Consider the following 14794-nt stretch of genomic DNA (forward strand, 5'->3'; position numbering starts at 1 on the left):
CTTCGCATACATACTAGGCCTGTTAAATGACGTCATCGACTGCCAAACCTGCTGTGTTCTCATTGACCGCAATTCATATCTTATAGATTAATCCTAGTATCTATCAATACACGAATCAGGCACAATAATCAAGAAACTGTAAGTCTACCTGTTGTTGAGTGTTGATCTTCCTACTCTAATGGCTGCTGTAAATATCTCCTCTCTCATTGGTGGACCACCGAGCGATCCTCCACACGTGACAGCGCGCCAGGCGGGACGCGCCTCTCTGAAGGACGAGTTTGACCATCTTCCCAGACGCCGACTGCTCGATATTTCGTATCAACTCACTTAAATCACCCTCAACATGTCTTACTACGATATCGATGCGATTCTAACAGACTCCCAAGTACGTGACCACCATAATACTGCCGTGCGCAGCCATTCTAACCTCCTATCTAGAAACTGCCCTGCACATTCGAACTGGAAGTGCCCGGTCTTGGCATTCTAGAAGGGAATCCGGGAGAAAATGTACGTCCGCGAAACTATTCGACTTGTTTATCACGGATGCGAGTCATGCTGACCGCTTCGTAGATCAAAGCTGGAACGCGCATTGATTTGCCGTTATGGTTGGGGGAGATGCTTTCTATAGGGTGAGGAATCTATCAAGACCCCGATTGTGGTGTGTTGTTAGCTGATTGTTCAGTGCGCGTTTGGGAACCTCACGACTGGTTACGCTGGATCTTCCCTCGGCGCTGTCGGAACGGGTCATGAATGCCTTGAAGGCTGATCCGAGGACGGTGGAGTTGCGTTCGTTGGCGCCGCATTTTTATAGTTTGAGTGAACGCATTCTGGAGCTGTTTGAAGAGGAGGAGATGGTGGAGGTGTTGAGTAATGTATGGTGGCTTGGGAACATTCAAAACCAGGTGCTAATTGTGCATAGACGTTTAAGAAGCGATCTGCGGCGATCGCGGACCATGCGCACAACCCGCAGGGCGCTTTAGGACAGGGTGCGGATTTCTTGCGTGGGCTGGATGAGACGGAGAGACAGCGTATGTTGAATCCCGTACCTGTATGGTTTGTGGCTGACGCATCTAGTATTCCGTGTCGCTCATGATAGTGCCAAGGAGACGCGCATCTGGGCTGGAGAGGCTAAAAAGAAATGATTGTCGGAATGTGTTGGAGGTGCTGATGTGAGGGTTGAGCTGTGCTCGCCGTTAGAATTATACACTTCAGATTAATTATGGCTAAAATGTGATATGACCGTCTTAGAGTTATGCATCTAGTTGCTAAGCTTGGCTGATGCTATTATCTGTCTGGCTTCCTCCGTACCGGAAGTGTAATAGAGTTAATCCTTGAGGCTGATCCGATCTTACCAGCTATTCGGGCAATAATCTGTGGACGGGCCATCAACTAGACGACCGGATAGGCAAGTCGTCCAAGCCAATCACTAGAAGACCCGAAAGATCGCTGCATACCCCCACGTTGACTGATCTTTACATCTGCTCCGGACTCCGTACAGTGGATAATCACGCGGTCATTGCTCACCGGGATCAGACGAACCGCAGGACAGGTCAGCTCCGACAGGCGGAGTTAACTGCCTAGGGACCTACCGAGGTTTGTGAAACCCCCGCCGGAAAAATGGCAGTCGAATTCTGCGCCATCCGAGCCATGGAAGAACGATGGGGCCCAAGTTATCTGGCACGGGCGTGATAGAGTGCCTGAGACAAGCGATCGAGATGGAGGCCGACGATTGCAGGTGTGGCGGGGGATCAGAACCACGGGCGGCCGATGGGTCCCTGGATCCTGGAGCGTGGGGCACCTCTGGAAATCATGTGGAAGTTGACGGATCAGATTCGCATGCAGTCCTGGCGCTTCCACTGAGGCTTCTAATGGTGCAAATCCATCAAGGAGGGGATTGTGAGATTTTAGTCGACCGAGGAGATGGTGGGGAGACCAGGGTCATTGGTTCCCCCCCCTGATGAAGTGCTCCCAGGATGTGTGTGACGGGATGGTTACAGTAGGGTGCAGTACTAGTAGGAGGTGTGGTGCTCCCAGCCTCTGCCCAGCCATCATTGGCCGACCCCAAAATCAAGACGATGGGCGGGTGACGACGGCGATTGGGAGCTTAAGTTCGGGTTCAGCAGCAGCGCAACAGTCCAGCCCCGACAAGTGGTCGGGACTTCCATGGGCGGGCGCGGGCAAGGGATGGCTAGCGGCCGTCATTGGGTGGTTGCACCACCGCAGGCAGAGTGAATGGGGACCGACCGGGACCGGGATCCAGTTCCTGCCTGGTGGTACTACTGGTGGTGCCCGCTAATTTAGTCTCCTTTGCAATCCTTCCTTGAGCCTATCTCGTTGCTTTCACCGTTTCCCCTCCAGTCCACCCGGTCCAGAGTACTGTATGCCGTATGTTGTAAGTCTTCACATTCATCACCACCTTCACCTTGTTTCGCAACATTCATCATCATCATCATCCTCCTCCTCCTCCTCTCCGTTGTTGCTTGGCAACCACTGCACATTCCACAGAAACCTCCCAAATCCAACGCATGCATGCAGCCAGCATACCGTGACCAAGATCTCCCAGGGAAATCCCCCATGTATTTATTGTGCAGTGTGGAGATCGTCTTCCTGTCACTCAGTCCCTTTCTTGGCCGCCAGGATCCACGATCGACTCGTCACACTTTCTCCTCACACTTTTCTCCTCGCTCCCCTCACGTCTGACCTTTTCCATCCTAGAGCCACCGGCGCCATCGCCTCTCTTTGTTCCTCCCGTCTCCGACTGTCCGACTCTTCCCCCCTCTCGCCGTTCCCGCCAGACGCTTGGACGCGGTGGGCCTCGTTTCGTCACCAATCGTCGTGCCAGGCCCGTTTTCTCACCACCCAGCTGAGACATTGCTTTTTCTCCTTGCTCTGTCGGTCGACTCACGTCTCGATCCTTCTAAACCACCTGCGTCCTGTGGATACGATCCTGCGACCTACTGCAGTCTAACTGGCATCGCGCGTCTTGTCAGTTATGCGCATTAGCTAGGCGTCACCATGGACCGACATCGCCAGCGACGGAGCACCGTCTCGGTGCAATCAACCACCCCTTCTTCCCTGCGACATTGTTCGTTTCCCTCGACCACCTCGCCTCCGACCGAGACCTCCTCGTCTGTCAAAACTGATCCGAAGCTGAAGCGTGAGCCCTCCCTCAAAGCCTCATCCCTTGATTGTTCCAGGGACATGAGACAGACAATGACGGGGTTGGTTACTGACTGGTTCTTTGTTCCCCTACAGGACGGTCTGCTCCTCCGAAGCCACTTGCCCTTGCCCGGGTCAAGGGAACGATCGCCATGGACTCATCTCCGTCGCAAATAAGTTCAGGTGCGAACCATCTCGCGAGGTGATGTGCACGGTACTAATTGCGTTACAGAAATGTCGTGGCTGAACGACGCATCGCCAATGTCGATGACGCCGAGAACTGCGACCCCGAGAACACCACAGAGATCTAGAGCCGGTACGCACATGTCTCTACCCGACGAGGGACACACCAGGGAGGGAGCGCAGACGCTGACTAGTGCTGGACAAATAGGAACCCCAGAACCTGACCCTCCATCGCTTGTCCCGTCTTCTGCCCTCCTTCAAGACCTGTTGAACGAACAACGCGCAAACCGAGGCCCCAAAGCAACGTCGGAGGACATGGGCCACGGCGCCCCACGCACGCCGGAACGATCTCACTCCCGGCCCCAGTCCCGATCCCAATCACCGGCGCAGACCCAGTCGCAATCCCGATCACAATCCCAGGAAGAGGCAGGGTCGGAGAAACAGCGCAAAATCCACACCGCGCTTTCTTCGGGTCTCCGACAGCCACATGAAATGGGTGTCAGAGAAATGGGCGAAGTAAGTTCCACCACGTTTGATCTGAGCTTGCAGATAGCTGACCGGATATAGTACGTGTCCAAAATCAACAAGCAGAACTTCGACTTGAAACTCGAGATCTTCCATCGCACCCAGCAAATAACCGCCCTGGGGAAGAAGTTGCAGCGCATGGCGAGCATGGAAGAGGAGCTCCAGCGCCTGCGAGGCTTGGAGGATGAGGTCCAGGAGCTTAGGGACGCCGAATCAGACAATCAGCGACTGAGGGAGTCAAACGAGCAACTACGACAGGAAATTGACCGGCGCGACCAAGCAATTACAGAGGCGGTCAGCATGATCTGCCTTTTAGAAACCAAAGTGGCACAGTTGCAAGCCGGTGCGGACACGTCCAGACCCTCTACGGCTCGCGCCTATGAAGACGATGACCCCGGTGCTACGACGCCTAGGCAGACCACCATTGTTGATATCCCGGAGAGGACGTCCTCGAAGCGCGGCACTTTGGTCTCCAAACATCGGCGGACTTCCTCGGATTCACGCCATCTCAAGCGTGCACCCTCGTTTCTGTCCGATGAGACCAAGAGCACAACAGCACTGCAGGAGGCCTCTACTACCGATGACCAGTCCCGTTCAGCATTCAGTGAGATTACCAAGTCCGAAAGCTTTCAATCCATGAGCGAATTCCAGGAGCCTGAATCCCCAAGGCTCAGTGCGTTGAGTGAGTGCAGTGAATTGTATCCTCCCGACCCCGCAGGCGATCAGTTGGAGATTCCGGTCAAACGAGATTCCATCGATGCCGCAGAACCCGCAGAAGTAGCGGCGGAGGAAGCCGTAAACCAGAGACGGATTGAATCATGGATTCAGCCGCAAAGTGAAACTTTTCTGGAAGATGTTCCGAAGCAAAGCATCATCCCCTCCAGCCTATTCAAAAAGACGGACAACCCAAGCTTCGAGAGTGATTCATGCAATGGGTCTAGTCAGAAAACCCGAGTGGATAGTGTATTCGGGAGCACGCGACTGCCGCCTACACCAGACACCATGAGTACTGCATACGCTGCTGGTCCGAACCGGTCGAATGGCAGTATTGTCGCCGAAAAGAGCCTTGTTGACCAAGCTCTGCCTACCAAGACTGGACACGGCCGTCCGCGCTCCGCAAGTGCGTTCACAATGAGACGATTCTCCGGTAACAGTGCCGCAGTGGATAGTGTGGAGATGAATGTGAGTGACGTCACGCTTCCTCGATTGAGCGCCGATGAGGGAGACGAATCGCCTGCGATTTTCCCTTTGAATAGTATCACATCGAGAGACGGGGCTGTGTACTGCCCGGAGTCTCTGCATAAGACAAGCCTTGGCTATTATGGTCAAGATGCGTTCGATGGAGAGGGCCTTGGCACTGTTCTCTCAAAACTCGACAACCACTACTACGGTTCGACGCGGCGCCCTGGGTCGGGGCCAGAGGATTCGGAAAGCTCGTTGTCTTCGTCGCCACCCTTGACGCCTCAAGATTGGATCGAGGCCGCCAAATCGGATTCTCACCGCAGACGGGAACCGGTGCATTCTGGGCCCAAACCAGCAAATCCCCGGCCTCTAGGTGCACGGATTCCCAGCCAATCTTCTTTCCTGGGTCGTCGGCACAGCATGGATTCCCACGTCAGGGACTCGGATGTTCCTATGATACCCACGCTGGACATGCAGTCGCTAGACTCTGGTTCACAGCCCGAGCCTGATCTAGATCGTCGGATGATTGGGCGACGGATCAGCCTCCGGCCTCCTTTCTTTGCCCGCTCTGCACCTCCCCGTCGCCTCCAGCCCTCCCTGATGCAGGACCCGACGGATTCGGACGACGGTGCTCCTGCTCCTATCGTTCGTAAAGCACGGGACGAGGGTCCTTCCAAGACGACCAAGCCGAACAAGTCTGAAGCGCGTGGTTCCAGTTTCTCTGCCTCGGTTCCAATCCATACCATCGCCAAGGCCGACGACATTCACCGGACGCTCCCTCATTCCTTCACCGAAAGTTTCATGAACAGTGCCATGTCCCGACCTCCGACGTCGGGCAGCAAGGAACACAAGCGCCGCAGTTCGCTCGGGATTTTCGGCTGGATGAAGGGAGCGAGCGGTCTCGGAAAGAAGCACGAACCCGAGCCTCCTGCAAAGCCTAGCATGGCCACTGGTGCGTTGGTCCGAAGTAAAGCCAACCGACTGGCCGATGCCCGGGAAGGGGTTTCTGAGCCTGTTCGGACATTCGACGTGGGAGCGATGAACATGGCCATCGGACAGGCAATCCGAGACGACGACGAATCGGGCCGACGACCCCGGTATATAGACCGACGGTCTCGTCGTGGCTGAGGTTAGCTTACTTTCTTTATTTCTTTTGTATTTCCTTTCACTTTCATTGGACCGTTATGACCTCACGATACCCTATGAGTTACATGTCTGCAGATGGCACGGATTGTACCAGTATTGGTGGCTGCTACCTTTGTTGCTTGCTATACCCATGGTATCTGGCTGGCACTGATATCATATTATGCTTGTTGTGACGATTACGCGAATACCTCATGATTACTTCAATGAAGATATGTTACAGGATATAGTGCTTAAATTTTTACAGTAAGCAGAATAGTCGTGTATGAGACGGTGCACAGGCCTTGCTCGTGGTTCGTAGGCTGTTTAGCCTTGTCAAAACCATGGATATGGAATAGTAAAGAATCGGATATGTAAATCCACCCGGGCCAAAACGATATATGGCAGGCACTGCTAAACCAATTTGACCATAGTCGTACCGTGAAAGGCCGAGAAATATGGGGCAATCCCCTTCGCTTGTCTCCTGCTGCCCCTCCCCCCGCTTAAACGATCTTCTTGCAGGATGTGAACTTTCGCCAGCCCTTCTCAAGTACCCTTTATGACATTTTTCCAGGCTCTGGTATAGACAGTCTCCTCAACCATACCTGAATTTCATCCCTTAAGGTCTTCAACGTCTCCGCTCAGCTTGACATATAATACAGGTTCATTGCATATCAAATAGTTGAGGAAACAATTGGATGCTTGTCCGGATCGTCCTGCTAATAACAATAAACAGTATACTAACATGAATGTCAAGTCCGACACAGTCACTAACTGCTAAAGGTCTTCTTGAACACATCCTTCATATATATAGACCGGGGCTAACCTTCCGAATAATCACATCAAATGGAAATCATCTTCCCTGGTAGAGCAATACTAACAATAGACAGAGCATCCCACGGGAAAGGATACCAGTTGACTAAGTGCTATAGGCCAGCTCATACACAAACCGCATGGGAACACTCATCATATCGAACAAGTGGACTAAACTCCAACTACCATCTTGTCACGTCCCGGGATGAAGGGAGATCTGGTGTAGGGAGATTGTTTCCTCGTACGTTGAAATAAAGGAGTGTTGGGCTTTGGTTTCCTGCATGTATCTGGCGGGTTATCTTTAGCGTCCTGGAGATATATTAGGGAATAGCATCGGGGGCGTTATCCGTTCGTTTTTGGGATCTTTGGTAGTTGTTCTGGATATTTGGAATAGTTCCGACTCTTGCTGGATAACAGTCAGATATAGTGCTTTTGGGTTTGCATAGTAGAGTGGGTGGTGTAGATTAGGGGTTGATGTATAATCTCATATGGTGGTCACTTGGAGATTGGGAGGAACCTACCGCAGTTGGACACACAGTTGTAGCTATCTCCGTGTCAGACTTGGCCTCTTTTCTTGACGCTTGAGTTTAAAGTCATGAGGGAGTGGGTGATAGCTCACGCGAGAGCACTGGGGAACTTTCCGACAACATCATCGGTAATTTCTTGACTCTTTATGTATTATAACTCGAAGACATAGTTGTCTGCCAAAACACTATATGAAGCATATTGATAATTCGGATACACTGTATGTATAAACTGTGAGCTCCTTGGTAAAGGAGATGGGTGTGTTGATGATAATCATGTAATGAATCTGTCTTGGGCGATATATCCGCCAGCTTAAGTCGACTGTGTCGCCCTCCTGCGTAGATTCTCAAGCCAGGCATGTGAGAAACATCCTCACAATCAAGACTGTTCCATCGCTTGTTCGGTAACTATGTCTTTTATCATTCCTGTACCGACAACCGGTGGAAACACTATCGCAACGTGACAGACGTGATCTGTGTGTATTGCACACTTCAGTGTGCTTGATTGTAGGGTCAGCTTCAAAAGGTATAACATGCGTCAGGCACAAATTGGAGGTGTCGATGTATCTATCCGTGGAGGGTCCAATCTTCCAGTTGTCTTCAAGTTTAGTGTGATTCGAACCGAGTTAGGTAGGTTAACAAGATCTAGCAATAACGCAGTAGGCCTTCGATTTTTGTGTTAGAATAACCGTGTGCATCATGACAACGCTTTTTAGTAGTTCTGATCTGCTACCACGGAACGGAATCCAGATAATAGTTTGGGTAAAGATGTATAGCTTCATATTTTCTCCCGCTACTACCGTAACCATCTAACTCAAGTCAAGGGCCTAAACTGATATGTTTTCTGAACCTGACAATCAGTGCCGCGTTCAAGGCCTTTTAGCGGCCGAGGTCGGGATCGGCGTCTAAAGATACTAGGAAACGGTTTGTTGAAAGGGAAGTTATGCCTTGCTTGCTATAATTTGTTATGTCCCACTTATGGTTGTAATGCGGCTGGTATATATCTAGGACCCGGTGCTTGGGACTTTGTGGATGACTATGGGTGGCTTGCTGTATGGGTTTGGTGGTGGGGTGGGGTGTAGGGGTTATTGGTATCCATGTAGTTATTGTTGTTGTAAGGGGTTTTGATTGGATGGGCTAAGTGTTGGGGTTGGGCTTTTGTTTCGAGGATTGTCATTGTGTGGTCTTAAAGTGTAGATATCTCAGGAGTAGGTCTGAAGAATCAAGTGGCTTCAAACGAATTGTAGAAGAGAAGGAAGCCGGGGGTCGAAAACGAAGATGAGGATCTATATAGGTCCTAAGTAGTATCCATTCTTCAAGGAATGCGCGAGTCTGTATTGAATTCAGAGAGGCAATGGAATGCATTATGTTTTGAGATAATTGAGGGGAATACGATGAATCAGGGGTTGTGTCTAGAGATATTCAATCTTTTTGCTTCACTCGAGATCTATGGGGTAGTGATTAGGTTAATTTCCTATTATCGAAATGATTTCATGTACCGAATAATATAACAGTATCACCTGCACGCCATTGTCAATCTATATCGGTTGCCCCAGTCCCAATGCACCATCCATCAACTCCCGTCCATAGCTCAAAGTCCAGTAGAACATAACGCAAACAAACAATGCCAGATAGTTAAGACAGGGTAATCAATACCACCCCGTCCCCTCCTCGCCCAACTTTTTCCCCTTCGGATTCATTGAAATAATTCGCTGCCCAGGCAACGTATCATCCGTAATGGAGGATTCAAAGATCCCCGAAATAGACCGCTTCCCTAACATTTCAAACGAATCATACCCCTCCAACAACCCATTGCACGCCGCCCATTCCCTCGACAGCCGCGGAGAGCTCCCATCGCCCAAATCACACCACCGCGTGACCACAATAGCATGTCGGAAATGCAGAGCGCGCGGATCTGCGCGATCCTCCGTCAACTTGACCTCAATGAGATATTCAGACGGACATTCCGGGCAGCGACGCATGGGACGACATTTCCCGCACAGCGTGGTCAGGGCATTAGGGTTGTGTAGGCGCCGGGCCACGACGTCTTTGGCGCGGTGTTCGAGGCCCTGCAGGGCGCTGTTGTCCCGGGGAACGGGGATGTGGGAGAGGGCGCATTTGCAGGCGTTCATGAGTTCGCCATCGCGCCAGTGCGCACACGCAGAGAAGTATGGCCAGTAGTCTTCGCGGGAGTAGAGGAGGAGCCGTTGTGAGCTAGGCGGCAGACCGGGATCAGCGAAGCGTGTGCTGGTCACTCGCATGAGCAGATGGCCTTTGTGGATATGGAAGCGGGTATGATGGGTCCAGTCGTCGCGGCGCCAGCGGCGGGAGAGAGATTGCGCGGGGATACCGTAGGAAGGAGAGAAGCGGTGCGCGCGGATGGCGAGCTGCACAAAGGTGAAGGGAATGGTGCGGCCATGGGTGATGCGGTGGCGTGGGGGTGGGAGGAGCGGGTTGCGCATGTTCGGGCAGTCGAAGAGCGGGTTGACTACATTGGCGGGCTGCAGCTTCTCGTGGCCTTCCTGCGTGCGGACATGGTAGCGCGCGCAAGGGAAGCAGAGGAGGTGATGTGGATATTGGCGGTCTTGTGTGACGAGGAAGTCGGCTCGGTAGTCGTGGTTGGAGGGGTGGTTGAGGGCTTGCCAGGGATCTTGGAAGGAGAGGAGGGAGAGGAAGGTTTTGCTGGCGAAGGCCAGACTGGCCTGGTCGGCAGGTGTGAGGTACTCGAATATCAGGGCCCAAAGCGTTGGAGAGAGGCTGGCGATCATGGGCTCGCCAGGAGGACGAGTGTCGTACTCGGGGTTGGCATAGGGGTCTGCGGGATCGAGGTCCTGAACCCCAATGGCGTGCAGGATTTCGGTGGGATCGCGGCTTTCACCGAGTTGAGTATCTTTGTTGGCATTGATCTCGCGGTATTTGAGGCGATGGGCCTCCAATGGGGCCAGGGAGGGCAGCGGAGGGACATCTTCGCTGGTCGTGCTGGACCGCTGGAATTCGACTCGGAGGTCTGGGGTGGATGCGGAGGAGCCCTTGCGGAGAACTTGTCGAGATTTTTTGGGCCGGAGAGCATGGGCAAAGAACGCCCGAAAGCCGCGCCGTTCTCCAGGGCTGTCCGCTGCCATGGTGGGCGGATTGGAAATCGGCGGAGGGAAGAGAAAGAAGATGAAGCTGCAGATGACGAACCCCGATAAGATTGCGGTTGCGGTATTACCGGATGTTACGGAGCTGGCATCCGCCACTGCCGAGCTTCAGCCACAAGCATTACGGAGTACGGAATACACCACAAGATCTTACGAAACGTTAAGCTGCCATTCATACTGAATTTGCATTAGGGCCATCCATGCAGCCTGATTAGTTCCAAAACTATAGTACTCATATACGCAGATCCACAATCGCTAATCAAGCCGCGTCAATATACAGTCGTTTGGGAAAGTTTAGGCGGAGAAGCGCTTCTCCACGGCCTTCCAGTTGATAACCTCCCAGATGGCCTTGAAGTACTCGGCCTTGCGGTTCTGGTATTGGAGGCTAAACAAGGTTAGACACTGGTAAAGCCATGTTAGGTGGAGGTGCACTCACTAGTAGGCGTGCTCCCAGGCGTCAATACCCAGCAGGGGCTGAAACTGGCCGACAACGGGGTCCTGGTTCTGCATAATTGTCAGCCGATCCGCTTTCCTTTGCACAGCTTGCGGCACTTACGGCGTAGGTCTTGATGGCAATGTTGCCGGTCTGCTTGTCCTTGACGAGCCACGCCCAACCGCTGCCTTGGATACCAGCAAGAGCAGTGTTCATCTTGTTCTGGAACTCCTCCAGGCTGCCAAAGCTGTCGTTGATGGCCGTAGACAGGGCACCGGACGGGGGCTCACCACCGCCGGCGTTCTTGGGGGCCAGGTTCTCCCAGAAGAGGGTGTGGTTGATGTGACCACCGCCGTGGAAGTTGATCAAGGGCTTGAGGGCAATCTGGGCCGCGATGTCGTTCTTGGCCTGGGCCTCCTGGAGCTGCTCAATGGCGGTGTTGTAGCTGTTGACGTAGGTCTGGTGGTGGTTCTTGTGGTGAAGCTCCATGATCTTGCCGGAGACGGCGGGCTCGAGCGCGCCATAGTCGTCTGCAGAGGGTCAGTTCCGTGACGGGTCCTAGATTCTCCTACGGGTCGTCGCTGAGCACGTACAGGCCAGGTCAGGGAGAGTGGCCTTGCCGCGGGCAAAAGTCAAGCCCGCGATACCGGCAGCTCTGGGAGTAGCCGAAGCTCCGGCGCGCACGGCAGTGCGGGCAGAGGTGCGGAAGAGGGTAGCAGCCATGGTGAATGAGAAGTGAAGCAGAAAGCGACACAATTACAGGGACACAGAAAGAGGAGGGAGAGGAGAGTTGCAGGAAAAAGGAAGAAGGGAAGAAAGCGGATGAGGAAGTCCAACGTCATTGTTGCTTCGGAGGGCGCATTTCCCCGCGCCGAACTCGCCGGGTGGGATCCACCATCTTTTAGCTTCATCATCTACCAGGCGAGATTCTCGAGATTCCCCATCATGTTGCCGGGCTTCCTCCCGTTTCTCTCCTCATAATCTCAGTCCCTCGTTTCCGTCGTCTTATCCCCCGGTCCGGCCATGGAGTCCCCCCCGTCTTCGCCTTATGCCAGCCAAAAACGCAAAATCGCCGACATGAGTTCCGACGAAGAGGAAGAAGCCTATCGCCCAACCATGGGCTTCCGCGGCTTTGCTCGTGCATCGTCTCGCTCCGAGTCGCCTCCCTCACACGGCGGGCTAGGCAGTGGTCGTCGCAATCCCTGGAATAATAACGCGCAACCAGCGATGAAAGGCGGCAACAACAATACCGGCAAAGGAGCCTCCTCGGGAGGCAACTCGTTTGCCGCCCGTATGATGGCCAAGATGGGCTATGTCGAAGGACAGGGTCTTGGTTCATCTGGGCAAGGTATCATCAATCCGATCGAGGCCCAAGCTCGGCCCCAGGGTGCCGGTTTGGGTGCGGTCCGTGAGAAGACGAAACAAGCACGAGCGGAGGAGAAACGGGCAGCAGCTCTTCGGGGCGAGTCCGTCGACGACAGTTCTGATGAGGAGCGGAAAAGGCGACAAAAGAAAAAGGAGGAGCGCAAACGAGAGGGCAGAAGCGGGACAGGAACCCCGGTGGCTCGCGCGAAGCCTCAGTTCCGGACTGCGCGCGAGATGGAGAAGGACATGGAGGGCTTGGAGGTTCCGAATGTGCTGAAGTCGCTGATTGATGCCACCGGAAAGGATCAAAAGGTGTTAACATCCACCGCTGGTTTGATGACGCCGCAAACATTCGTCACTCAGGGCGAGGGCGAGGCCTGGAAGATTGCGCAGCGCGCCCGCAACGACCTGGAAGCGTTCGCAGATGAATGGAAGGGTTTGACAGAGAGGAAGAAATACATCGACTTTGAGGAGGCCCAAATCGTCGAGCAGCTGGACACGAATCAGCTCAAAGCCGACCAGCTGAGCGAGCTCGTCGCAGCGATCGGGCAACTGGAAATTTTCCAGAAAGAAGACACCCGAGCCAAGTTCGACGAACTGACCGATAAGCTGGAATCAATGGAGATGAAGTACCGCAACGAGATCGACGAATACCGACTGTCAGAAACGGCCGTCGCCGCGATCCATCCTCTGTTCCGTCAAGCGATGGAAGAATGGGAGCCTCTCAAGGACCCGACATACCTCGTCTCCAACCTCCGTCGTCTCCAACCGCTTCTACTCCGAAAAGCCAAAGACGAGCACACTCAGCGACAGTCGACATCCCCCTACGAGACCATGCTCTATACCCTATGGCTTCCCCGCGTGCGCTCCGCCCTCCTCAACGACTGGGACGTGTTCGAATCCGCCCCAGCGACCTCCCTCATCATCGCCTGGAAAGAGCTTCTCCCATCCTTCATCTACGCCAACGTCCTGGACCAGCTCGTGGTCCCCAAGCTCACCAACGGCCTGAAAGAATGGAAACCCCGCAGCAGCAGCAGACGCCACCACACCTCCTCCTCCAACAGCACCCGCTTCCCGTGGTGGCTCTTCACCTGGCTCCAATACCTTGACGAGCGTCACACCAACCCCAAGCAACCAACCGGCCTCCTATCCGACGCGAAGCGCAAATTCCGCGTCGTCCTCGACACCTGGGACCTCAGCAAGGGTCTAATCAGCGGCATCGAGCTCTGGCGCGACGCCCTCGGCTCCGAATTCAACGTCTGTCTCCGCAACCATCTTCTCCCCCGCCTCGGCCGCCACCTCCGCGAAGACTTCGAAGTCAACCCGCAAGACCAAGACCTCACCCCCCTCGAAAACGTCCTCAAATGGAAAGACTTCTTCAAACCCAACGTCACGGGTCTCCTCCTCGTCGCCGAATTCTTCCCCAAATGGCACAACATCCTCTACATCTGGCTCACCAACGACCCCAACTACGAAGAAGTCGCCGAATGGTTCACCTGGTGGCGCACCCAAATCCCCTCCGACATCAACGATCTCACCATCGTCGACGACGAATGGAACAAGGGTCTCCAAACCATGGACCTCGCCTCCCAACTCGGCGACCGCGCCGCCGCCGAACTCCCTGCCCCTTCATCCTCCACCACCACAACCACAACCACAACCGCCCCAACCGAACCCACCTCGAAACCCCTCCCCACCTCACCCCCCCGCAAACCCAAACAAAAAATCCTCGAAGAAGTCGCCTTCAAGGATATTCTCGAGTCCTGGTGTCTCGAGCAAGGTCTCATCATGCTGCCCTTGCGGGAAGCACATCCGCAGAACGGCCAACCGTTGTTCCGTATTACGGCCAGTGCCACGGGCAAGGGTGGGGTGGTGGCTTTCGTGCAGGGCGATGTGGTCTGGGTGCAGAATAAGAAGGCCAAGGAGACGTGGGAGCCCATGGGGTTGGAGGATCGGTTGGTGGAGAGGGCGGAGGGGAAATAAGCATGACTCTAGATAGATATGTTATGTTGTGTTTGGCGATAGGGTTATTATTTCAGTTCTTCTTTTGTATTTATGATACCATATGGATATTATGCCTTGGGCAGCTTTCTTGTGTATAATGATGTGAACTAATGTATCCAGTGTCAGGAAGAAAGGGTTAATAGGATCACTTTCTCTAATAGTATGCTTGGTGTAGGAAAAGGAAATGATCAGTCATCAAGACGTCATCCTATTATAATCTATCTAGTATCAATGACATGAATATGTATAATGAAGTGTCGTGCAGCTATATATACCGACAGTGGACCCGATGAATTGGGTGGGGTATCCCCGGAAATTGAACCCTGCCATCCATCCATCGAATG

General features: G+C 53.5%; 5 protein-coding genes across 5 annotated transcripts; 3 read left to right on the plus strand and 2 right to left on the minus strand.

Moving 5' to 3' along the window:
• Positions 1-311: 311 nt before the first annotated feature.
• Positions 312-1255, plus strand: psf3 (DNA replication protein PSF3). The gene is made up of 6 exons (XM_025717109.1): positions 312-385; positions 439-507; positions 571-629; positions 683-872; positions 920-1028; positions 1075-1255. Exons 1-6 carry the CDS (start codon positions 344-346, stop codon positions 1140-1142), a joined length of 537 nt encoding a protein of 178 aa, XP_025571908.1. The 5' UTR covers positions 312-343; the 3' UTR covers positions 1143-1255.
• A 1760-nt stretch (positions 1256-3015) lies between these two features.
• Positions 3016-6177, plus strand: BO80DRAFT_448198 (uncharacterized protein; the record flags this gene model as incomplete). Its single annotated transcript, XM_025721654.1, has 5 exons — positions 3016-3157; positions 3256-3342; positions 3392-3475; positions 3551-3858; positions 3910-6177. 5 exons carry the CDS (start codon positions 3016-3018, stop codon positions 6175-6177), a joined length of 2889 nt encoding a protein of 962 aa, XP_025571909.1.
• Positions 6178-8960: 2783 nt separating this feature from the next.
• BO80DRAFT_428057 (uncharacterized protein) lies at positions 8961-10652 on the minus strand. Its single transcript, XM_025720164.1, has one exon. The coding sequence runs from the start codon at positions 10628-10630 to the stop codon at positions 9158-9160; it is 1473 nt and encodes a 490-aa protein (XP_025571910.1). The 5' UTR covers positions 10631-10652; the 3' UTR covers positions 8961-9157.
• A 149-nt stretch (positions 10653-10801) lies between these two features.
• Positions 10802-11804, minus strand: sod2 (superoxide dismutase sodB; the record flags this gene model as incomplete). The annotated part of the gene is made up of 4 exons (XM_025718091.1): positions 10802-11033; positions 11085-11152; positions 11205-11611; positions 11675-11804. 4 exons carry the CDS (start codon positions 11802-11804, stop codon positions 10943-10945), a joined length of 696 nt encoding a protein of 231 aa, XP_025571911.1. The 3' UTR covers positions 10802-10942.
• Positions 11805-12003: 199 nt separating this feature from the next.
• BO80DRAFT_428058 (putative G-patch domain protein (TFIP11)) lies at positions 12004-14599 on the plus strand. The gene has a single exon (XM_025720165.1). It carries the CDS (start codon positions 12105-12107, stop codon positions 14427-14429), a length of 2325 nt encoding a protein of 774 aa, XP_025571912.1. The 5' UTR covers positions 12004-12104; the 3' UTR covers positions 14430-14599.
• Positions 14600-14794: the final 195 nt, after the last annotated feature.

This window comes from Aspergillus ibericus, assembly GCF_003184845.1.
Source record: "Aspergillus ibericus CBS 121593 unplaced genomic scaffold BO80scaffold_43, whole genome shotgun sequence".
Lineage (NCBI taxonomy): Eukaryota > Fungi > Ascomycota > Eurotiomycetes > Eurotiales > Aspergillaceae > Aspergillus > Aspergillus ibericus.

Coding starts and splice junctions, on each gene's coding strand:
- BO80DRAFT_428058 (XM_025720165.1), top strand. CDS start 12,105: ATGGAGTCCCCCCCGTCTTCGCCTTATGCCAGCCAAAAACGCAAAATC.
- psf3 (XM_025717109.1), top strand. CDS start 344: ATGTCTTACTACGATATCGATGCGATTCTAACAGACTCCCAA. Junction 386..438: donor CGATTCTAACAGACTCCCAA/GTACGTGACCAC, acceptor CCTCCTATCTAG/AAACTGCCCTGCACATTCGA. Junction 630..682: donor GGGGAGATGCTTTCTATAGG/GTGAGGAATCTA, acceptor CTGATTGTTCAG/TGCGCGTTTGGGAACCTCAC.
- BO80DRAFT_428057 (XM_025720164.1), bottom strand. CDS start 10,630: ATGGCAGCGGACAGCCCTGGAGAACGGCGCGGCTTTCGGGCGTTCTTT.